This window comes from Fopius arisanus, unplaced genomic scaffold (genome assembly GCF_000806365.1).
Source record: "Fopius arisanus strain USDA-PBARC FA_bdor unplaced genomic scaffold, ASM80636v1 scaffold00019, whole genome shotgun sequence".
Classification (NCBI taxonomy): domain Eukaryota; kingdom Metazoa; phylum Arthropoda; class Insecta; order Hymenoptera; family Braconidae; genus Fopius; species Fopius arisanus.
In genome coordinates this window covers 1,543,032-1,567,206 of record NW_011887758.1, presented here as the reverse complement: position 1 = coordinate 1,567,206, position 24,175 = coordinate 1,543,032, and the positions used below count along the sequence as shown (strand labels likewise).

The following is a 24,175-nucleotide window of genomic DNA, read 5'->3' as shown; positions in this document are numbered from 1 at the left end:
TTATTGCGAGAGTGGTGAATTTTTTTCGAATATTTTTCACTTGAAAAATTTCCAGAAAATGAAAAAATTAAAAATGGCTCCCCGAGGGCCACATCTTACTCATTTCGAATCTTCTGTCGATACGCAACTCAGATCTGTTCACTTCTCCCGGGAATTCCCTTTATTGCGAGAGTGGTGATTTTTTTTTAACAATTTTTCAATTGAAAATTTAATAAAAAATGAAAAAATTAAAAATCACGCCCCAAGGGCTAACTCACCCTGAACATGAATCGCCGGGCGCGCCGTAACTCAAATCCGTTCACCTTTTCACACATTAAAAATATTGTGAGGAATTGATTTCGAACACACAGCCCGCCGTAAGTGTATCTCTACGGTAACCCACGTGCCGTTCTGTAAATGAATGCGCGATTGAGATGTCATGAGAAAGTGAGGTTATGTAATCAAGTTGTATGAGAGTAAAACAATAGCTCGAAATCTGTGCAATTACCTTGACATGTGCGACCGATTAACCGGGTGATGATTTGCTGAATCCAAGTGACAAACAAACAAAGAAACTATTGGCACTCTCACTGGCAATAACGCACGACTTCTGGGTGAATAACACTGGTAAACTCAAATACCACAAGTAAAATATTTCAACACAATGAAAGCGACGCAAGACTGAGGCCGGTTTGATGCTTACCCCCACTCCACATCGCCGATGCGCACGCCACGGCTCGGCCATTACAGTTACCAGTTGGGCGCATGCGCGAGAGTTGGTGTGAACAGTAGAAGGCGAAAACCGAGTTCCCCTGATAACCAGTACAAAGTAATACGCGTTGCATGTTTCTGCATTAGATTAATGTTTTCCCTTTTTTTCATCAAATATACTCCATAATTTACAATACCCTAAGGGAAGGTAGTTGAGTTATTAACGTATGCTCAACACGCTAACAATTACAGTCCTACTTTAGCAGATCAATAACTCTCATATGGACACCCTGACGTTTATCCATCTATATTCATACAAATAACATACTTGTCTCAATGTAGACAAAATACACCCCACACACCTGTAGAGTATACAGTTGAAACTTGTGATCGAAACAATGAAAATGGAGGATGAGCACCCCGCAAGTTCCGTGTTGTTAAATACATTTGTGATAAAGAAAAAACGATGCAGGGTATATTTTCACCATGGTACCCTAATATGGGAAACTGAAAGACCTCCTTACAGTACGTTATTCCACTGTTAAATTCATTTTTATTCATCTGTAATCAATTCGTCGCTTTACATTTTCTTGTCTTCAATCAATATACATATTCGTAAAATTAAATCACGCCACTCATTAAACCTTTATTTTCTTTCCAGTCTGTGAAACATAAGATACACTTTAATCAGCATTACCTTCCCATTCACCTTCGCTTACCTGTTAGCCTTGCACTTTATCCCCTGCAGTTAATTTTACATGAATTATTTATTCTATCCATCAACTAGTGATTATTCAAGTATACGATACCTTTCATAACTCGCCAGGAAAAAAAAAACAATATCCATGTAATAATCAAATTTTGCATGTCACCGAAACAAAAAACTATATAATGAGATACGCCCGTCATCATAATGTTGTAGATTGTCTGTTAATTTTTTCTCATCAAAGTGTCATATGCTTCTTTCAGCACATTCTCATGTAACAACTCCTAGTTGGGCTCATTTCCTTCTTGTTTTCGATGACTTCACGAAATTACGAAAAAATTTAAAAGTGGGTAAATTATCTTAGAACTGACATTTTTCATTTTATTTAAATTATCCAAATGTAAAAAAAATCTTATTACTTTCCCACTGATGCTTTTGGTATCATATTGATTGAGGCAATGGATCTATAACATAAATTGCAACGGTTCTGATATCAATTTGTTTAATTAATTATTTTGTTATAACAAGGAAGAAAAAAAAAATTTCATATTGCTGTCTAATTGTTGTAGCTAGGTGGACTTTGCCTTTAACTGATGCATTAGCTGTTAACTATGGAGACACTTACATACCTGATAGCTGGATAAGAGAAAAAAATCCCACTGTTGTGCTTTCCACATCACCCACCAGTTTCATTCTCCATTATGCAGCACGAGGACCAAACAATCGATGGAGTCATCATAATGTAGTTATGAGCCATACGGATTCAAGACAAGTTGCATCATGGGTCAAAACTATTAGGAATTATCTTCTGAGTAAGCTCACAGCGAATTATGAATAATATATCAATGTCAAAATGTGAATCTACTTACAATCTACATTTATAGACATCTCTTGCCGCCCCCGAAAGATTCTTGTATTCATTAATCCATATGGGGGAAAAAAGAGAGGAAAAAAAATATGGCAGAAAGAAGTGCAACCACTGATGAGAATAACGGGCATCGAGACGAGGACTATTATTACTGAGAGAGCAGGTCACATTACAGATATTTTGCTCAATTCAAATTTAGATGGTTTTCAGGTAATTGACGACACTGTTATGACACCATTGTTCTATCGATTACATGTGAATATATCTTACAATTACAACAGGGAATTATTTGTATTGGTGGCGATGGCACTTTTGCTGAAGTATTTAATGGACTTGTTTTGAGAACAGCCAAGGATCTCCAAATTGATTCAAACGACTCAAATGTACTCTTACCTCAACCGATAATTCCAGTTGGTGTAATACCTAGCGGTAGTACCGACACTCTTGCTTACAGCCTGCACGGAACCACTGATGTTCAAACCTCTGTTATACACATTATTTTCGGTGATACTACTGGATTAGATCTGTCTTCTGTACATGGAAATCATAAATTACACAGATTATACGCCAGTGTATTGAGTTACGGTTATTTGGGTGACGTTATTAAAGAGAGTGAAAAATTCAGATGGATGGGGCCTCAGCGATATGATTATTCGGGTAAAATTTAATCTTTATTAATTGAAATCAATTCTTCCGTTTGCCATCTCTATTACATGATAATGTTTAATCATTTACATTATTTAGGTTTCAAAAAAATTATAGCTAATAAAGGATACGAGGGGGAAATAGAGCTTCTTTCTGATCCATGCCATCCAGCTGCTAGTACTCGATGTATGAAGAATTGTAATCGTTGCATCAGCCAAATGACCGATGAGAGAGGAGATAAACAAATATCAAGTAAGATTTTCCATTAATTCTCATATGAAAAATTATTTATAAATAATGGCATAACTATTTTCCATTCACTTTATAAATATGTTATAAGGAAAGTTGATAGTCAGGGGAAAATTTTTCATGGTGAATGGCGCCAATGTTTCATGTGCCTGTTCAAAATGTCCACAAGGTTTCAGTCCACACTGTCACATAGGGGATGGCTGTCTTGATATAATTTTAGTTCGACATACTTCCTTAATTAATAACATCAGAATGCTATGGAGATTAAGCAGTAAAAGAAAAAATGTGGTGAGTAAATGTATAATTTTTCATCAAAGAACTTTTCTTCAGCTTTATACATTGAATCAATTTCAGTATGATCTACCCTTTGTTGAAGTTTATCGAGCACGTGAGTTTACATTTCAAGCCTTTCCTCAATTGACCTCGAGTGGTACTATCAGTACCAGTCATACCGCATCGACTGTTAGTGTCTGGAATTGTGATGGTGAAGTTCTGGAACATGTTGATGTAAAAATTAGGTGAGAAACAAAAACAACAAAAAATCAGAGTACGCCGGGGCCACACAATACAATAGAAGTGAAACTTCTCATTGAATTTTCACATATTGCAGATTATATTGCACCATAAATATCTCTCTCCTCATTCAGGCATTTCTCTAAAGAAGTTTCACTTCAAAATACGCCAATCATATTCATTACAATCTTATACAGCTAACCCAATTGTGTATTAAATTAATCTCACAAAGGTATCCTAACTAAAAATGCTCATGTTTTTATATGCATAGGGTACACTGTCAATTGCTGAAAGTGTTTACAAGACGAATGCAAGAATCAGTAAAACAATCTAAATGTTTATGCTTTCCATAGACAACAAAAGGGTAGGAATCAAGGTGTCAAAGTATTTTCTGCTATTATTGCATTTTCTTCATGTAATTGGGAGCAAAGCTTCTACAATTGTACTTAGCAACTAGCTACTAGAAGGTAGAATGAAAAAAAGACAAAGTGCTGTATTACAAATGAAAAGAGTTGAGTATTTTTAAGATTCAGTATTGTATCAGCTATTAATCTAATAAATTTGTGGGGGACCATGGTTAAAAAAAAAACAACTGAAATAATCTGTCTACTTCCAACCCTTTGTATGTATTTATTAATTTGGCATCGATTAAAACATAATCGATTAATGAACAATCAATAAAACAGACTTCGTACTATATCATAAATCAAATCATGGTGCTTACTCATAATAGTGAATTGAAGGAAAAAAATGTTTTATATAGTAAGAGATTTTAATCATCAATATTGTCCAGTATATAATACACAGTAATTGAGTCAGTGTGGACACGACGTATAATTGACGCGGCAAGGTGATAAACAATCCCCCGCAATCATTTCCTCCATTTAACCATTTTCTACAAATTAACTATTTTATTCAGGCCCTCAAAAGGGATTTTTGTTCTTTTTAATTTTACAGAACACTTACGTTAAGGTGAGTATTATTATTATTATTATTGTTATTATTATTATTATTATTATTATTATTATTATTTATTAATTTTTTATCATAGTGTGTTATCATTATTTCGACGTCCGAAGGCAACTAACTTTATGCGGCTATCACATTATCTTGCCTAAATTTATTATTTCCCAGGTATTATTAGATATTATTTTTTTTTAAATAAATTTTGCCTTCATTTTGCCACCACTATCACCACCTTGCCGTTTTTCTGAAATATTACACCAATTCTATCATTATGCCGTTTTCGACACTGCTGCATATTAATTAGTCTAATCCCTGATATATAATATGAACTTTGTTCATAACCGTACAAAAGAATCAAGGAAGCAACATTCATTAAAATAATGAAATAACAATTTTTCAACCGTAAAAAATTCAATTTGTTGGTTTTATTTTTTTTTTCCCCCTTGTTGTCGATTTTGCCCAACTAATATTTCTTCTCTCAAACTTTTTATAAATAAACTGAATTTTCCCCCACACAGATCCTTAAGTTATCCTCACATATTTTGTACAAATTACACTATTTAATTATACTAAATTTGCTCAATAAATATTCGATAAATATATATCGTTTCCATATATATATGTTTTTGGTTTTTAATTGAGTGGTATTACAGCGTCAATACCGATAAGTATTACACTATTATCGTCTTTTTTTATTGTTATATTCGTTTGCACTACGAAAAAACCCGAAGAATATAAAAAAAAAAAATCGATCCGTAGAAATACATCTTGTCATGTGACATTATGCTGTACTTTTCTCCATGCTAGGAAATTTCATTAGATTTCGCACCTCCTGTTGAAAAAGCTTTAATATGGACTATTAATAAGTTGTCGCATCATAATACATTAATTATAATTATCTATACTTATTGCCTTATTGTGTTTAGTCTAATGTAGTCAGTCGACTCCACGCGCAAAATAATACCGCGAGGCGTGGAAACTTTCACATTTGGCTTTTTATTTTTTTCACTTTAATCTTTGATCTAGAAATTTTCTATTTTTGCGATTTCTATAGTAATGCACTTTCGGTTCAAGGCAGCTCGAGACAATGTACGAGAAGCTCTTCCGGGTAACCCTGACGGACTCAAATTTTCAATTTCTCAGTGAGAAATGACTGTCACTTTTTACCTCGATTGAAAATACATCGTATTAATTTGCAGATGAAAAATGTTCTTTGTTCCTATAATCTATAGAATGGTACTGTCCCGGGCCACCCTGCAGATGCGACAAAAACAAGTGCATTTTACTTTAGTTATTTCTTATTCATATCTTTCTTTCGAGTCAAAATAATTGAGAGTTATTTTTTATGTGTTTTTTTTTTGTTTAATTTTTTAATTTTTTATGGAAATAACGTATCGTTTGTGCCTGTCAAATTGAGATTATCTCATATTCTAAATTCACTTAAGCCTACTACGAGTTCCCTTTATTCCCTTCTGAAAATATCAATAATGCGATGATTTCGATAATCACTGGGTCTGCTTGTTGAGTTGCATACATTGAATTTTTCACATCTCTATCATTCTTTTGATCTATATCATCTCACTATAACAGCCCATTGATATTAATTTCACTTTCCGAATTCCTCAACATTTATCGTTGCTTCATCATAAACACTGTTCAGTTTACAAACTAATTCTTAATTCATCACACGCGGCTAAAGGAACTTGTTAATCTTAGAATTATTCTCGCACAAACGGAATAATAAATCTAAAATAATGATTCTCAACAAAATATTTAATTCCAGAAAAATGTTAAACCCATTTTCTTATTAACATTGACCACAGAATCTTTCAAGCACTAATCTCCCACAAAATTTTACCATAAATATTTTTTCTTTATTCCTTTATCATTCCTGTTGCATGACACTTGAGTTATATTTCACCGCCTTGTGGTATTATATCGATCAATTAAGTAGTATAGTATTTATAAAGATGCTTTATAATTATTCAACAACTGCATTATTGATAGAAGCTTGTTTCTTTTAACATTATTACAGGCCAGCGAGTTTTTTCAATCAAGAAATAAGATAAAATACATTAATACAGATGCAAATGAGAATGAAATAAAAAAAAAAAATCACCTAGTATCTAACTCTCGCCTAATTTGTAAACTTTCCAACGAACATCCAACATAGCAGTCTGGGAAGGAATTGAAGTTGGCAAGAAGGATTTTTCCTCAACTTGTCACAAATCATTATGTTTTCTTCTTGTGTTCAATTACTGGGACAAAGACCTTCCAATCTTGGAAATAGACATTAATTCTTCTTGTCATTCATTGTATTACAACGAAATCGTTTCTCTAAAGTAGTGGCGGTAATAGGTGGTGGTGGTGGTAGTAGTCGTAATATCGATATTATTAGTAATAACAGTAGTAATTGTAGTAATAGTAAAAGTAGCAGCTGTAGTAATAGAACTAGTAGTATTTGTTATTAGTAATAATACTAACAGTAGTATTAATAATAATAGTAGTAATAGTAGCATTAGTTGCTCTAGTAATTTGGGATGTATAAATAATTGCAGTTGAATCAAGGATATAGTCATCTATCCTTTACGTTAATTAACATGTGCTTGAACCCGGGAGAGAGATAATAAAAAATTACAATCCTTCAGTTGTCGAACATCGTTTTTTGGTAACAAAGCGAGGGAAAACAAAGAAAAAAATAATAATCCTCATCTCTCTACCTGTCAAGCCATTTCTCAATGAAGTTTTTGAATCGCATATTTTTTTATCCCCTACTCTAAAATAAAATAAATGAAATATTCATGTATATTCATTGAATATGCGAATTTTCGTTGATATCCATGAATTAATCAACAGCTCACCATACTTGCTTTCATTTTCGTGGAGAAAAAAAAATCAGCAATTTTTTTATCTAGTATTGTAAGACAAACAGGGATTGAACCTAATTATGTTTACGGAGGATATTTTTTCCTAAGTAAAATGATAGAGACTTGGAAAAAGGAGTATTTGTATTGCCATTGAGTGAGGAGATAGGGATAAAATGAATATACGAAACTCAAATTGCTTCCATCGAAAGGAATAATCCAATATTTTCATTTCATGTTTTTTTTTTTTTTGATTCAACAATTTGCAAAATAAAATGTTTAATTCTTTTATATGTATGCATATCTTCCTTCGTGTTAAGCAAACTAAATCACCAAAAACTCTCGTTAAACTATATACACAATATATTAACAGCTACACCCTGAAGATTTGAAATTTCGAATCTTAAGATAGGAAATTCCGACAATTTTTTATCTTTGCTCTTTTTACAAAATCCTTATTTATGAAATAGATTAGAATTTGATGACTCTGCTTCTATTTTTCTCAACTCGGATAACAATTAAAAAAACAATAAAATGTTTAATAGAAAAAAAGCACCCGAAAATTGCAACGATATTTGATTCAATGATTTAATGTAGATAATTAAAATTTATCAGCATATCAATTGAATCAGAATTTTTCTTTTGCCAGAGGATTTTTCTTGAAACTCATATATTTTTATTTATTTATTTATTTATTTTTTTTCGTAAATATTCGCCTCTCCTGAGATTTCTTTGAAAGAAAAAAAATTCAAATGAATAAATTAAATTTCGCAATAAATCATCATCCCCACTCATTATGATTGATAATAGTATCAATACATAATTCATTCATACACATGTGCACACAGTATATTATGAAAATGTCACATCTATTCACAAAAATTCTTAATTGAAATTCACTCAACGTCTTATGCCAGAGAATTTTTTTCCATTTTTCACTCTCTTCCTTCACTTTAGTACCTACAACCATTAGTATATTCTGGTTTATCTTTACTATTGGTTCTACTCAAGAGTCTGTGGTGACCGATACGTAATTAATCTGAGCAAATATAGGCATAAAATATAGTCAATATTTTTAAAATTTTTATTATTAGCTCAATTCATTTGGCAAACTATATCTTTAAAAATTAAACTTTTAATGCGTAACATAACGTCCAATTATTGATATTACTAGTTTAAATTTTACAATGATGAACTCATGGATTGAATATCTCTATAGCAATCTTCTATGTAGAAAGTTAAGGCCCCGATGGATTATTTTTCTCACATTAAATGGATAGGTTTTCTGTTGTTTTTCTTCTTTTCTCTTTATCGAAAATTTCTTTTGTACACAGCATATGCACAACGGACCAAACCACTTGATATCACTCGAATAAATTACTTACTCATATACTGTTACTACAGACTGTAAATTGAAATGTTTGATTGAAAAACAATTGATTGAAAACAAAAAAACAAGGAAACAAACAATATGGTGGAACAAAACTTAACAAAACAAAAATAGTATTAACAAAAAATCTATCTGGATAACGTTGGAAATATAATCCAACCGGGCCTTAAGAGGGGATAAATGGAATTTAGTATAATTTGTTGGTTCAAATTTGCGAAATAAAGATTTTCAAAGAGTGATTGCCAGAAGTGTCAAGTGGAAAGACGAAGAAGAAATACGATACAATATATTTCAAGAAAGTAACTCTCTTATAATTAGGAAACTCTCATAGAGAGAGCTCCAAAGGGTGATCCCGCTGGCAAGGTCGCCTCTTGGTGACGCGCGCAACGAGCATCCATGGGTCACGGGGGTGATTTTGATCGACCATTCTTTTCTTGGAGTATCTGCTGTTGATTTTGTTGTTGCTGCTGGGGTTGAGTCTGATGATGATGATGGTGGTGATGATGATGCTGATGATGATGAGTATTTGGATCCTGATTGACAAGTTCATTGCCAATCAATGGCCCAGAGCCGCTTTTATCCATGTTGCTCGTGTGTACTGGATGAAAATATCTGTCTATAGATTTGATAAATTTAATAAATTTCATAGATTTATGATTTTTTCTTGAGTGATGAATGTATACTATTCGCCAATATTTTTATGGACAAACTTACCATCCTCTATTGAGGTGGAGGCTTCCCCGGGTGTACCGGCAATAATCGGGGCAATCATATTATAATCATCTTCGAGATTGATGAACGGTGCCGTGTTCCAACGGGGAGGAATACTTGTAACCGATCTCTGAGTTGCCACAGGCCTTGTCACTGATACAGGTGACGAGAAGAGCGAAAGATTGGTTGGTGATATCACACCGGACATTGAACTGATTGTTGGATAGGTGAATATTTGCTATTAGAAAATATGATAAATTAATTTATTTAAATTCAATGGATAATGAAACAATTTAATAAATAAATAAATAAATGATACCTGGCCAGGCTGAGAGTGAAAATGCGCAAAGGTATATTCGCGACTAGTGTGTGGTGCAGTAACGAGAATTCGAGCGGGGCTTTTTCTTCCAGTTGCATCCACACTACTTTGACAGCCAGGGCCAACAAGACCGACAGCAGCAGCAGCTGCTGCCGCCGCTGCCAATTGCTGATCTTGACTGGTGCTATTTAGATCAGCAGGATCTATCGGTGATGTGGACGAATTAGGTGGTGATGTTGAACCTGTTGCACTCAATTCACCGGTTGAGCGTATTATTGCCACTGGCCTTGCCATTGGTGCAGGCGGTGGTGGCGGTAACATTGAGCTGGGGTAATACTGTGAGAACTTTTGTACGCCGGAACGTTGACCAGTTAATTGTGCCTGGAAAATTCGCATACCAATCATTCAACCGACATTATTTCACCGGTCCCCCCACTCTGGCCATTTTATTATTTGACTATTCCACAGAAATCACAAGACTCAATAATACATTGTGTCATATTCAATGCACATATTCATATTTCATATTTCAAATTTCAAATTTCAAATTTCAACATTGAAATTTTCGAACAATTTCAAGAAATACTTTTTTCATCTATTACTTTGCCAGAGTGATTGGAGCACGGAATTATAAAGACTAGGAGATATTGTTACGGGGGGGAAACGGAAGCTACCTGGGGAAGTTGCTGAGTATTCTCAGCCTCTTGACAAACGAACGTAACAAAATCGGATAGTGTGTCGTGGCCATTCTCAGGATACTTGACGACCCCGCTCGAGACCGAGTGCTCAGGCTGGTAATAGGCGAGGCTGGCCATACCACCGCCCTGACTAGAACCACTAGCAAGACCCTCATGAGGTGAATGCAATCCTGAAACAAATCCCCCATTTGTTAGAATTCCTTCTATCTGCAGTCTTACTTCTCATTCCATTATTACAACAGGAAACCAACCAATTTCCTTATTGGGAAGAGAAAAAAAAAATACAATTTTTATATCATCACAACATTTGAGAAGTAGTTGGTTATTGTGAAGTTAAAAATTTATAGCGAAAATCCAATTGACATTGAAATATACGCAACACCATTTCGCAAAAGCGATTTTTCAATTATTATTTTCTTTTTTCAATTTCATTACTGTTTTGTCATAAAACATATATACGAAGCGTGAAGGCTGCATAACTGGTTTCGTTGGCTGTAAGGTACATGTATATGTCTATTACCGCAGCGCATTTTATATATGTGGATAGATGAAAGCAACTTAATATTCATTATTCTTCCAGTTCACAAGAAAATTATGAGAGATGTCATCGTATACATGTACGTATCACTGCCTATGGTAGATATATACATGTATCATATATATGGCATATAAAGATAGACCCATGAAAAAAGCCAAATTTATCAATTTGACAAAGAAATATACCGTGTAGCAATATAAATTTTAAGAAACAATAATAAAGGGTCTTTCCCTATATATATGTACACATTGTGCAACGACAAACATCAAACAGCAAGATAGATAATAATGATTAAATAACATCACATCAATGAACAGAACAATGGGGAGAAAAAGTTATGAAAGAAAACATCAATTCTTAATGAAAAACATCGACATCAACAATATAATTTAAACATGTGTATATAATTAAATACATGTAAATAAAAAAATAATTTGGCAGTTGGAATATTCCACACGTATATACATTATATACCACATAAATTAATGAATGAGTGAAAACAACATCAAACATCGCAACAACCCTCGTATTTAAATCACACATATTGAATCAACATATATATGTATAATGTGCATGTTTTTATAGCAATACATGGAACATATATACGTGAATTTCCTTTCAAATAAATTGAGAGTTTGGATTTTCAAGAAGGGTTAAATAGGTGAAAGAGAAAAGGTGAAGAAAATGTGAAATGTAAAGTGAATATTGAGTGTAACATTATGGAGCATTAACAAAATATCTTAATCCAAATTTCATGTCATATATATGTATTTTTATTTCAGTGCTTTTTTTTATACATATATATATTGAAGTTTGAATTTTCAATTAATATGACATCCAGCATACGACATACCCAGAGCATTGGCCGTGTACAGTGAGTGAGACATAATACGTAAATCTAATAATTATAATAAGAATGTTTCATGATAGTAGTATTAGTATTAGTATTAGTATTAGTATTAGTATTAGTATTAGTATTAGTATTAGTATTAGTATTAGTATTAGTATTAGTATTAGTATCAGTAGTAGTAGTAGTAGTAGTAGTAGTAGTAATAGTAGTAGTAGTAGTAGTAGTAGTAGTTGTAGTAGTTGTAGTAGTAGTAGTCGTAGTAGTAGTAGTAGTAGTAGTAGTAGTAGTAGTAGTAGTAGTAGTAGTAGTAGTACGTAGAAGGGAATAACAGCTTTGACTCTTATTTATTTGTTTCCTTCAAATCATTATTAATACCTCATACTTTTTTTAATGAAAGTGAATTGATGAAGCGGAAGAAGAAATAGAATATAATAAAAATCGTAAAAAATGGTAATCATAATTATAATCGTCATAACCATAATATAAAATAACAAAAAAAAATCGGCTTAATCGAGGAGCCGAAGCTGTTAAATCCAAGAATAGCTAAAATAATTATGGGAACAGGAGAGGAGATTAATTAATTGAAGGTCCAAACAAAACGGTGGATAATAGCGAGGAGTTATAAGGGTTTCAAAAAATTCATGTGATATCACTATCAGACAAAAGAAATACAGAGATACAAGACAGACAGACAGATCAGACAGCGACAGCTAGCTTACCGATTATACAGATGATAGGAGCTAATTGATGATTAATATTGGTTAATCAATTATTTGAACGTCTATTAGTATTTTCGATGTTTGCCTGTCCGCCGATCCATCTGCGTTGTCTTTTCTCCCATAATTCCAATTTCCATTCTGGATGAGTTTTTAGCCAGTAAAGGTGTGAAATTATTTATTTTTCAATCATTTCTTCCGTTTAAAACAGACAGATCTATCGGACAGGCAAAAAATATTTTTACATAATAATTAATCCTCCAATAAAATACGTCCATTTATTATTGGAAAGTTTTAAAAATTAGCAGGGGTCCGTTCATTGGTGCCTCAAATGCCATAAATGAATTATCTAATTTCGAAAAAACGATGCAAAAGATAGTGGGAAAATAAACAGATGTGATAGGTCATAGGTTTTATTATTTTCAGGTTCCTTGTAAATTAAACTCTGGCTTCTCCATTCAATTAACAAAAATAATTAAATTTCTGTATTCAATTCAATTGTTAATTTTTTTGTATTTCACCATCACCTTTACTATACTCTCTTCGTCGAAAAATTAAAAACAAACATACGATTTTCCGGTATATATTGTGCGCCACGCATAACTGCAATGATTTTCAGAGCAGATGAAACATATGGAGAAATAGACAGTGGAATCGCGTCAAACAATCGTGCATAGAGTTTAGCAGGCGGCTAATGTAACACATTCATCGATGTACATTACGGAATAAGAGCGATATTTACAGGGGGAAGGGGATGATGGCAAATCGTACTAATATTTTTTGCGAAACTTTTCACACCTCTTCGTGGTAAACGAGAATAAATATAACCCTCCCTTTTTTTCTACGTTTGGTAATTTCCACATACCCTTGAATTTTTACCTCCCTTTCTATCTGACATATGAAACATACAGGGGAAAGGAGAGACAAAGAGCGGAAGAGAGACAAAGACCGTAACAATAAAATCTCATTTGCGAAGATACCCAATAGCCATTTTTAAATTAGCTAAGAATTTCATTTTAATAATAAATAGGTTTTATTGTTAAGCAAATTTCTTCATCTTGCAATTCTATCGATATAGAACAATCTATTCAATTACGTTATCAAAAAACAATTAGTGAGCAATAAATTCTGGTGAGTTTGAATTATTTTATTATCCTTCGTAGAAGAGTACTATAAGCAATAAAATTTTGAGTAGGATAATAAAAAAGAAATTAATCAATAATGAAATTGCCCTTGGAAAATTCTGTCATCGTTCTTCATTATAATAACAAGCACTTCTGGATAATGTCCAGTGCACCACAAAACACTCAAATGAATATTTTTAAGAAGAGAAATATGCTTGTAATAATACTAACACCAATGACAACAGAAATAGATTTGACAGTAACAATGACAAGGGAATAATAATAATAATAATAATAATAATAATAATAATAATAATAATAATAAAAATACATTTACTCGTGAATGATGGCAATACGTACGCTTTCAACATACCCATACCCATAATACCCATAATATATTTCATATTGTTTATATATAAATATATATATCTATACATATAATGCATATATGTATAATTATATACAAATATATAGACAGCCGTGCGCACATACGTCTACGAAAAATACGTGTACATGTCGCATATAGGTAGATAGATAACATCATATTAACCATATCACAAATGTACCTTTTGGTAGACTTAGCGAGCTTCTCTCAATATTGCTCGGGCTCAGACTGAAACAGACGACGCGTAAATCCACGATTAGTTTCCAATTAATGTCTCCATCATGATTCTTAGAATCGGTGGTAAATCACGGCATGATGACATTCATTCCGGCTTGACAAAAAGTTTCTCAACTGTAGAGGAAGTCTGTATCCAATATCCAAAAATGCTGGTATTGTTTTCAACGTACGAGAATTTGACCATTTCACTTACGATGCCTAAGTCAGCTCAAAATGGGTTTATCGCACACTGGACATTTTATTTATTTATTTTTTTTTTTTTGTAGAAATAAACTTTCGCCGTCGATTATTACCATTTTTTTCTTTCATTTTTTTTTCTTCGATCGACCAATCCATGTTTCTTTCGTATCGAAAATTAAAATTTTATTAATAAATGGAGGAAAAAATCGTTCTAGTTAGTTGTATTATTTTTCAGACTTATACGAACATAATTGTAATGAGGCGGAAGGCAAAATAAGTCAAGAAGCACATAGTTAGTTGTTTGTACTTTCAATTTTTAATTTCTCAGCGTATGTTTCAATAACTTCATCATTTTTTCAACGATTAAGTTTTTTCACTTGATTCAATTGTTAATTTATCTATATTGTTTCAGAAATATTCTTGCAAGCACAAGTTATTGAAATATTTAGTTAAGTTTTTTTTTTTTTTTTTGTAAATTAGTAAAATTGTAACAGAACATACCAGCCTGAGAATGCGGTGAATCCATTGTACGGTGACCATCTTCGGGCCTTAGGACAGGTGAAAAACTCGGTGCACTCGATACGGAAACTGGGGGTTTATCAGTCTTGTCATTTCGTATTAATTGATGAACCGGGGGTGGACCTATAATCCATGGAATGATATTAAATATAGGGGGAATAGCATCAACCAATAAATTTGGTTTGGGTAAATTTGGCAAAATATTGTGAATATTGTACTACGCTTCAATAACCATGATTTAGAATGACATTCTCTTCATTTCATTTACTATTGGCGAGTTGTGTTGAATTTTTGTTGAATTTTTGTGTTGTTGCATGAATTATAAAACTCACTAAAGCTTGCCGCGGGCTGAGCATGATCCGCAGCGGAGGCTGCGGACGGAGGTGTGTAGCTGCTGCAGTAGTACGGCGGGTGCTCTATTTTGATCGCGTTTATTTGAGGCTGCATGTCGCTGAGGTCATGCAGTATGGACGCTGAAACCAGACGCATGCATTACGACGTATTATTTTATTCTTTGTTTAATTCTTCCCATCAAAAGTTTCTCCGAAAAAGTCACCCTACTTTTTATTATGTAAATCATTCACTATCATATTTTTCACCTTTGAAATTTAATTTTCCAGTAAATGCACCAATTATACAGTAAAATATCAATGTTTTAGAATTAAATATAATTATTTAGATATTCGAAGAATAAGGAATGCTTATATCAATCGATCATTAGTAGAAGGTTCACTCGCGGCTATTAACAACCATTCTTCTGCAAACCAATTTACTATTTAATTATTACATAGATAGCATCGATTTATTAGACGTAAAATGCAAATTAAAAGAATGCAAAAAACAAGCAGTATCTTTATTGTATATTTTATTAAACTCTGGAATTATTAAATCATAATGAATTGTGAACTTGAAATGATACTTGTGGGAAAGTATGACATTGCTTAAAAATACTTTTCAACATCGTTGGATGAATTTTGATTTTTTCAACCATTCATTTGCTCTGGGCGAATTCTCTTCAAATAATTTTGGATGCTTTCAAGAGTGTATATGCCTTACTGTTTACCTTTCGAAAGCATCCACAATGCTTAAAGTGTTTCAAGTTATCTATTCATCAATTTTTCAATATAATCTTTCATCTTTTCCTTTATTATACCATTTGAGATGATTTTAGTTTAATAAGAAAATCGCCGTACCTTTTGAAAGCATCCAAAGCTCCTTTGAGCTGAAGACACCGGTAGCTAGGATCGTATCGTTGCATACGACACCATTATACAGTTCGTGATACCCTCCACCTGGCAACAAACCCAACCAACGCTATATGTTAATTTCACTTATCATCCTCTCTAATAATTCTTTACCTGAAAATGTTCAAACACCAAAATTATCCACTGAATTGAGACATACCTTTCCGTCGTCGTTCCTCTTCTTTATTGGTATTGCAAATTCCATTAAGCACTTCTGCAATGAAAAGTAACAAAAAAAAAAGAAAAAAAAAATCAACAGAAAAATTGTTAGAACTCAGTCTGGTTTGCAATTTGCCCGTATACTTTTTCAATGGCTTCCCCCTTATTTATAAGAAAATGTACATTCTCGGTGAGTATATTTGTGACGGTTCCATCTTACGCAAACTAATATTGCGCAATATCCCACTGAAATACCAAATAGTAGCAACATCTAGAACCTTCTAAGGTATTTTGACATTACCAAAAAGACACAAGAACAAATTTCAAAAATAGAACCGTATTGAATTAATATTTCTTGGAGCTCAATTACTTTGCAGATTTTAATTAGGGTATCATTAGAGATAAAAATTAGTTGGGCAAGTATAGTAAGAAAGAAAATAAAGATTAATCAATTGTACAATTGAGTACCATAATTGTGTATAATTCCACCAGGTGAATTTCCGATCATGGACTGAATAATATTATAGATATTATAAGAATGATCACGAATTGAAATCAACGTAAGCGAGTAGCGAAGAGGGTTCTATTTATTTATAGAGATAGGTATATATATCTATATAACTCGTATTGTGCATGTCTAGAGAATGGCGTTAAGAGTATGCGTGTGGCAAATGAAAAATTTATCAACCTTAATACACCCTTTCCTTTACAGCTCTAATCATTCATTGATAATTTAATTATTTTTTTATTGCAAAAGTAAACATGATTGATTAACGGTGTTACTTTTTTCAGGGGTATAAACGTGGTCGACCTTTTTCCAAGCTAGATTTGCGTCATTTGAAGCGCAATATTTGCAAATTTATTTTTTATTCTATAATTGGGGAATAATTAACAGGAAGAAGAATATTGAAGACCTACCGTGACTCGTAATAAAGTTGGCGAGGTAGAGATCGAGTTCCCGGACGGAGACATTGATGTGATAGGGATTCACACATAGACCTGGTTGGGCACACTCGGCGGTCTTTTCTAAACGCTCACCATCTGTTGATTCTAGGGGTATTGCCTTGAACAGGATCACCATCACTAGATCCAATCTCCAAACCTATTTTCCAATGACATGGTGAGAAAAAAACAATGAATGATTATCATCAGGATATGAAATATTACAATGTACAATGTATGAATTTACCTTATCCGCTTGTCGCAAACAGTCGATGCGTCTCATTTTTCCCTTTTGATCAGGATTGCTTAATACACACATTGCCGGTCTTTTTCCTGTTATGCTCAGGACAAAGTCCTCTCTGTATTCTTGTGTTATATCTTTCCTCAATTTTCCCAAGAGCCGCGAGGCCCATTTCTGTTTTACTTCTAATTTTTCGTTCTGTAAAAAACATAAAAATAATATTTCAATTGAACAATGCAATGAGGAAATTAATTGCTTGTATAAGTGTAGATGAACGTATATATATGTGAAAAGTTTCCACTGAAAATTAAATGCACTGCACAAATCGTAATCTCTTTATTATTTCACCTCGTGTAAGTCACACGTGGAATAGGAAATATTTCAAGACCATCCTACATATCGAATTGAGCATTTGAATGCGGGGAATTTTGCATGTAGTTCTCGTCGATTCGTCGCACCCGCGATTACATTTGCCGTTCATGGGAGTGCCAGAGTTAAATGAAGGCAAAAGATAAGAGAGAAAAATAGAGGAAAAAGAGAAATCTGCATGTAACAGAAGAGGAAGAAAGAAAGAAAGAAAGAAAGAAAGAAAGAAAGAAAGAATGAAGGAAAGAAACAGAAGTCATGGCACAATCATGTATTCAATGCAGGCTGTCCTTCGTCAACGTAAATAAGTCGTGGTATACGTTGTAAAGTCTTAACGCGTTCTTCACTGCTCCTGAGTTTGCAAAAATGTATAGGAGAAAATCTCAGAATAAGTAATTATTTGCAAATCCACTTCTAGTCCTTTGATTTTAAGGGGTTTCAATCTATAATAATTCATCCAAGAAAATGTAAATATCATTTTTGTCAAATCGCTTGGGCGAAAGTATTAATTTAATGAGAAAGGCTAAAAGCTATTGGTACAGTATATTAATAGATTTCATTAGAGAGAGGAATTTATGAGAAAAAGTAGGATGATGGAAGTGGTTAAATTCAGGCCACCCCGTAAGTGCACACCGAATTGTAAGGTATATCGGTTGGTGCAGGGTTGGAGGGAGGATCTTTGTCCTTTTCTCCTTTTCTAGCATATATGTACATCCCGCGAGAGTTTATACGTACATGTATGTACACCATGTAGCTATAACATGTAACGGAGCGGTCTATCGATTTACTTTTTTCGGCGCAGGCCTCATTCCTCCGCTATTTCAATTTTTTTTTCCCCTCCGAGTAAAGCAAAAATAGGGAAAAAAAAAACTCGATTTAATTTCAATAAAAATATTTTCGATTAAGTGAATAATAAAGTAATAATAAATATAGTGAATTATATTCACATATAGTGACATCAAGTTAATGGAAAAAAAAAATCACATCTCAATTACACCAATGGAGGAATATTTTTTTTTATTCTCTGATTCTCTGATAGGGCAAATTTACTCATTTGTCAAATGAAAATTCGCAAAAGTAGGTAAAATATATTTATTAATTTGGCAACAGTCCCGAGGGTGCCTTTTCCCCTTCCTTTCTCTTTCCTCTTGACATTACTACATTATGACATGAACAAAAGCGACTTTCCGATTTCTTTATAGGCAATTCCGAGGTCTGCACAGAGTGCTGTAAATACCAAGGACCAAACGTGAAAAAAAGAGAGCAATAGAGAGAGAGACAGAGGCGCGTCTCAGCTTTACCCCCCGTCTCCAATTTCTTCTCATTCTCATGCTCATCCTTTCTCGACGTCTCCTTCCCTTTCTACCACTAGATAGGTACGATCGACCGTTCGACTGGCCATGCATTTTTCACCATGTTCCTCTCTCTACTACTAAATTTTTTTTTCCATCCAACTCTCCAACTTTTTTCATCGTACTTTTTATGCCCATTTTCTCCTATGTCTGAGCCCTCTAAATGTGCAGTGGAGAATGGCAATTGTTTGTGAAAAATTACGGCAAGAAGTTGGAGATATAAATTGCCGATATATTTTTTCCAGTAAATTGTCTCTTCAGACACTGCCTCATCTCCTATGTATTTTTCAATATTATATGGATATTATGATTATGAAAACTGACATACATGAAAATTGAAGGAACAACTTAAAATTCAATAAAATTAATTATTTCCCTCAATTAATACTTTGATTGCTTATATATGTTAATAATAATAAATAATAAAACGACACTATGTGTCTAGTTTCTCGAAGAATATGAAATCACGTATTTTAAGAAAAAAAATTTTTGCAATATGACACTGTTACTCATAACATGTTACTCCTTGAGATTACAAGTAATATATGAATGAATCTCTTTACAATAACATACTGAGACCAGTAGAATCAAGTATATAGGGAGGGATGAACAAAGATGAAAGATAGATAGAGCAGTTAGAGGGTGGGCAGCGGACAGGGTTGCTAGTTTGCATAAATTTAGGAAATACAGGGTAGAAAATCGATATCCGCATAGAGATTATAGATGTTGGTTGGTAGGCGCCGTGTAGCCGCAGCCTCCGTCGCGACGGCGTATACGCTATATGCGTGTGGCTGTATTCGCATCTATAGATGTATATGTCTGCCTGTCTGTCTGTCTGTTATCTACGATCGTCATCTACTAATTCATCATCTTGTCATTATTTTTGTGATAAAAAATTATGCTTTAGGGAAAATTAATCAAGAGAAATTGCAAAAATTGTCAATAAATCGGAGTTTTTTCTATAAATGGCTAAAAGAGCCACTTGGCTGGATACATTTATTATACTGACAATTATTCAAAAGAGGACTACTAGTCCCTTTTTCAATATAATTTAACATTTTGACAGCTTTTCCAGCCAGGGAAGGAAAATGTTTTTCAAATCATGATTTTTATCCTGACCATGTATAGGACCAGGTATAAGCCTTTGGCTTATGAAAGGCAAGTAATTTGAAAATATATTCTATCTGTGTAAAACAGAGATTTACGAGCCGAATATAAAATAAAGTAGATGAACCAAATACGTTGGGATGAGAGCTACTGGCCAAGCGATAGAACGTCACGAGGTCGTTCAGATCCAAAAATAGTTTGAAATCTTCTTATTTTATTATTATTATATATACATATATTTTGTTTTTTTTTTGTTTTTTCCATTTTTTGTCACTCGTTTGATTATTATATATTTTCTATATCTCTCTCTGTCTCTGTAGGGTAAAATAGCTAACTATTGATTATTGATCTTTTGTATAATTTTCATACCATTATTTTCATTAGGCATTATGTAGTGGCTAATTTTGCCGAGGCAAAAGCATTGAAATTGAGCGATAAAATAAGGGAAAATTAAATGATGTCATGTACATCAATGTAAAGCTTGTTTTTTCATATATGATGTTTTTATAATAAATAGTAAATATGAAAAACATTCGGTTACCTGTAGTTCTTCCTTACATTGACGTTCTTCTTCTAAACTCATTCGCTTCTCGTGTTTCTTATAGTAACGCCTTTTAGCTGCTTGTAAGTTGAACCACGTGTAAGAAAACGATTTCACGAATGGAAGAAGGGCCTCAATGAATGGATGGAACTCATCCTGCAACAAAAAATCCAACAAAATATTATCCTTGTGCAATTTTTCAGTTTTCATCTAGAAAATTACACAGACCCAGTAGTAATATTAATTACATAATTCTTATTGAGAGGAATAATTGCCTCATGGTTGAAAAAGCCCATTATTATTTTGGATAAGTAAATGTAGTGTAAATAGGTAATATCTCGATGTAGTATTCGACGTATTAGTTTTACACGAGTTACAGAACAAGTAGCGACAGCGACAGCGGAGGCGGCACCAGCAACAGCAACAGCAGCAGCAGCAGCAGCAGTTAGTAGTTTTGGTCTTAGGAAGTCAGACACGATATTAACGATGGATTTAATGGTGTTGTTATTGTGTTTTTTTTTTCGTTTTTTTAATAACAGCGAGCACTCATCGAGCCTCATCATATTTGCTCTAACCTCAGCTATTAAAGGCCATTGACAAGTCGATAATTGGAATGATATTTATCGTTTCTTTGCCCATCAATCTAATTCAACACTCGAAGAATGCACTTTTGATGATTGACCAATAAATATAGATATACATATACTATTATTATAGTTTAATTGAGAGATGAAATATTCATTATTAAGGTAGAGAGGGAATGATTATTGGAAGAATAAATTTTAGTATTAGCAGCAACAGCTATTATTATTGTTGATAGAAGAAATAAAAGGAAAAGGTGATGAAAAAATGTTCGAAACGAACCATCGAGTACTCGCAAGGACTGGGGCCGCTGTGGCACACAACCGTACGTCCGTTTCTATCTTCGTCTGGTTGTCAGAAACATGTATTCCCGAAATAACCGTAGCGCAGGTCACACCGGTACTCCTCCACCTCCTGGACGCAGGTTGATCGTGGCCTCATCTGCTCTTGTATTCACGCTTATTAATTCTCCCTTATTTACCCTCTACTATTCTCACACAACCTATCAAATGTAATTTTCAACAATCACAAACAATCACAATTCTTCACGTGGTCTCGCTTCTACTTTACTCTTATTTTATCTTTACTTAATACTTTTTAAAACCTCACTAAAAAACAACCTCTTAGATAAGTGAATAACTAATTACGACGTGGAGCGATTTAGTACAATTTTTTTTATTTCTTATATATGTATGTATTTTATTTGTGCGTTGATTGGTTTTAATATATCCACCTTGATGCAATAATCTTCCACTGAAAAACTTGTGAAGCACGAGCGAAGTTTAAAAACAGAGCGTCGAGCTGGGGAAAAAGGCTTGAAGGAAAATGCGTTCAAGATTCCCGAAAAATCTTTTTCCCTGTTCTGTCAATGATGATCAGATGTTTTTTTTATTCATTGCGAAAAGTAATATAAGGGGGTTGGCAAAGACGCAAAGATGGACAGAGAAAGAGAGTGAGAGAGAGAGTGGTAAGTTAAAAGGCCATGAGGTTGAGAGAGGAATTATCAAATATTTTAGTAATAATTATGGATAAATTACTATTGTAAAAGATAAAATAAAATGAGAGAGTAAAGAGAAAATGTAACGACGTATTAGACGACGTTGGTCGTCGCGGCGACACTGAGACGCCGGTGGATGGCCGCGCTCTTCTCACCAATCGAGACTACAGCGAAGTGAGATAGAGTCTGTATAAACGTACACAAACACAGTGAGCACCAGAAAGAGAAGGAAGAAAGCGCGCTTGCGGCGGCGGCCAGATAGAAGCGGCCAGGTACGGCACCCCCAAACACTGTTTATTAATAGTCCATGTCCTAGCTTACTAGATTTGCCCTCGAACCAAGAGCATCTACTCATACCGTCGCTTTCCTTCCTTCCCTCCATTCTTCCATTATTTTTACTATTTAATTATTTCCCCGCTTTTCAATAACATTATCATTTTTTTCTTCTTCTTCTTCTTCTATTTTTTTCATTATAGCATTTTAGATTGTAATTCCCATTATTTTATATTTCATATATAATATTTAATTTAATCAGTAAAGAGGTTGAAAAGTGGGAGGAAAGAAAAAGCTCAAGAAAGGAGATAAATTAAGAGAAATATAGGTGAGATTGGGGGGTAGGAAGGAAGAAGTAACGGCGACCACGCGGCTGCTGGCTCAAGCGATCGATAGCCAAACTCCTCTCCGTCTGGTGGAACATAGACCGCACACATACATCATTACAAATTACACTACAGCCATGAAATAACATAGAAAAGAGAAGGATGGCATAGAGGGTGGCATTTGCATTACTCTAGACTCTAAATCACTAGAGCTCACAACGACATGCACATCGATGCTGCTTGTATAACGATTGTCGGCAATTATGATTATTATTATGGTTAAATAACATAAAATAGATATTTGTAAGGGATTACCTGTCCTACGGAAGGGGCCTGTAGATAAGTAGAAACATCTGGTTCCACCATACAGCTCCTTAGGGTATCTGGGATAAACATGAGTGATGAAAACGGTCCAGGCTGAAGCCGGTGCGCGCTAATGCGCTAAACTCCAAACACAGTAATTACTTGTCATCCAAAAACTTGTAACAAATTAATTTCAATCCTCCAACTTTTTAAACGATTAATCCTCGATTGATTTTATACTCGTTATAAAATGTGCCAAAAAATATAGCTGATCAAGGTGAAAGCGAAATTCATAAGTTTTTAACTCTTTACAAAACCAATTGGCCAATTCCTCGTTACACCCTCTGTAATTGCTATCACTGCGGTATTGGATACAAGGGTTAGGGGTTGAAACACCGCGCCCAAAAACACGCATCCTCCTCACACTCTTGTTGAAAAAAAAAAAAGCCTATCTGCCCGAACTTTATTATTCGTTGCTCCCGTTTTCACCGAGAACGTCTGACAGATTTCTGATTATCCACAGTCTGAGCAACTGCTACTTTCGCCCCACCAATACCTAATATTTTTTTTCTAT

The 24,175-nt window shown here is 33.7% G+C and overlaps 2 protein-coding genes across 8 annotated transcripts; one reads left to right on the top strand and one right to left on the bottom strand.

Moving 5' to 3' along the window:
* Positions 1 to 756: 756 nt before the first annotated feature.
* Positions 757 to 4,649, top strand: Cerk (Ceramide kinase). The gene is made up of 8 exons (XM_011300939.1): positions 757 to 1,215; positions 1,966 to 2,208; positions 2,281 to 2,474; positions 2,546 to 2,921; positions 3,009 to 3,161; positions 3,250 to 3,446; positions 3,513 to 3,676; positions 3,943 to 4,649. Exons 1-8 carry the CDS (start codon positions 1,089 to 1,091, stop codon positions 4,022 to 4,024), a joined length of 1,536 nt encoding a protein of 511 aa, XP_011299241.1. The 5' UTR covers positions 757 to 1,088; the 3' UTR covers positions 4,025 to 4,649.
* A 3,579-nt stretch (positions 4,650 to 8,228) lies between these two features.
* On the bottom strand, positions 8,229 to 24,167 carry NfI (Nuclear factor I). Of its 7 annotated transcripts, none has more exons than XM_011300938.1 (13): positions 23,614 to 23,666; positions 21,985 to 22,143; positions 21,121 to 21,276; positions 17,761 to 17,952; positions 17,490 to 17,673; positions 16,573 to 16,626; positions 16,362 to 16,460; positions 15,501 to 15,641; positions 15,151 to 15,291; positions 10,596 to 10,789; positions 9,922 to 10,302; positions 9,606 to 9,840; positions 8,229 to 9,507 (listed from the first exon to the last, which is right to left on the bottom strand). In XM_011300938.1, the coding sequence occupies exons 2-13, from the start codon at positions 21,985 to 21,987 to the stop codon at positions 9,293 to 9,295; spliced, it is 1,995 nt and encodes a 664-aa protein (XP_011299240.1). In that variant the 5' UTR covers positions 21,988 to 22,143; positions 23,614 to 23,666; the 3' UTR covers positions 8,229 to 9,292. The 7 variants fall into 7 exon arrangements, with proteins under 7 accessions (XP_011299240.1, XP_011299237.1, XP_011299239.1 ...); XM_011300935.1 differs by lacking the exon at positions 23,614 to 23,666 and adding an exon at positions 22,740 to 22,815 and having other exon boundaries at positions 21,985 to 22,463; XM_011300937.1 differs by lacking the exon at positions 23,614 to 23,666 and adding an exon at positions 22,740 to 22,812 and having other exon boundaries at positions 21,985 to 22,204.
* Between the last annotated feature and the right edge of the window lie 8 nt (positions 24,168 to 24,175).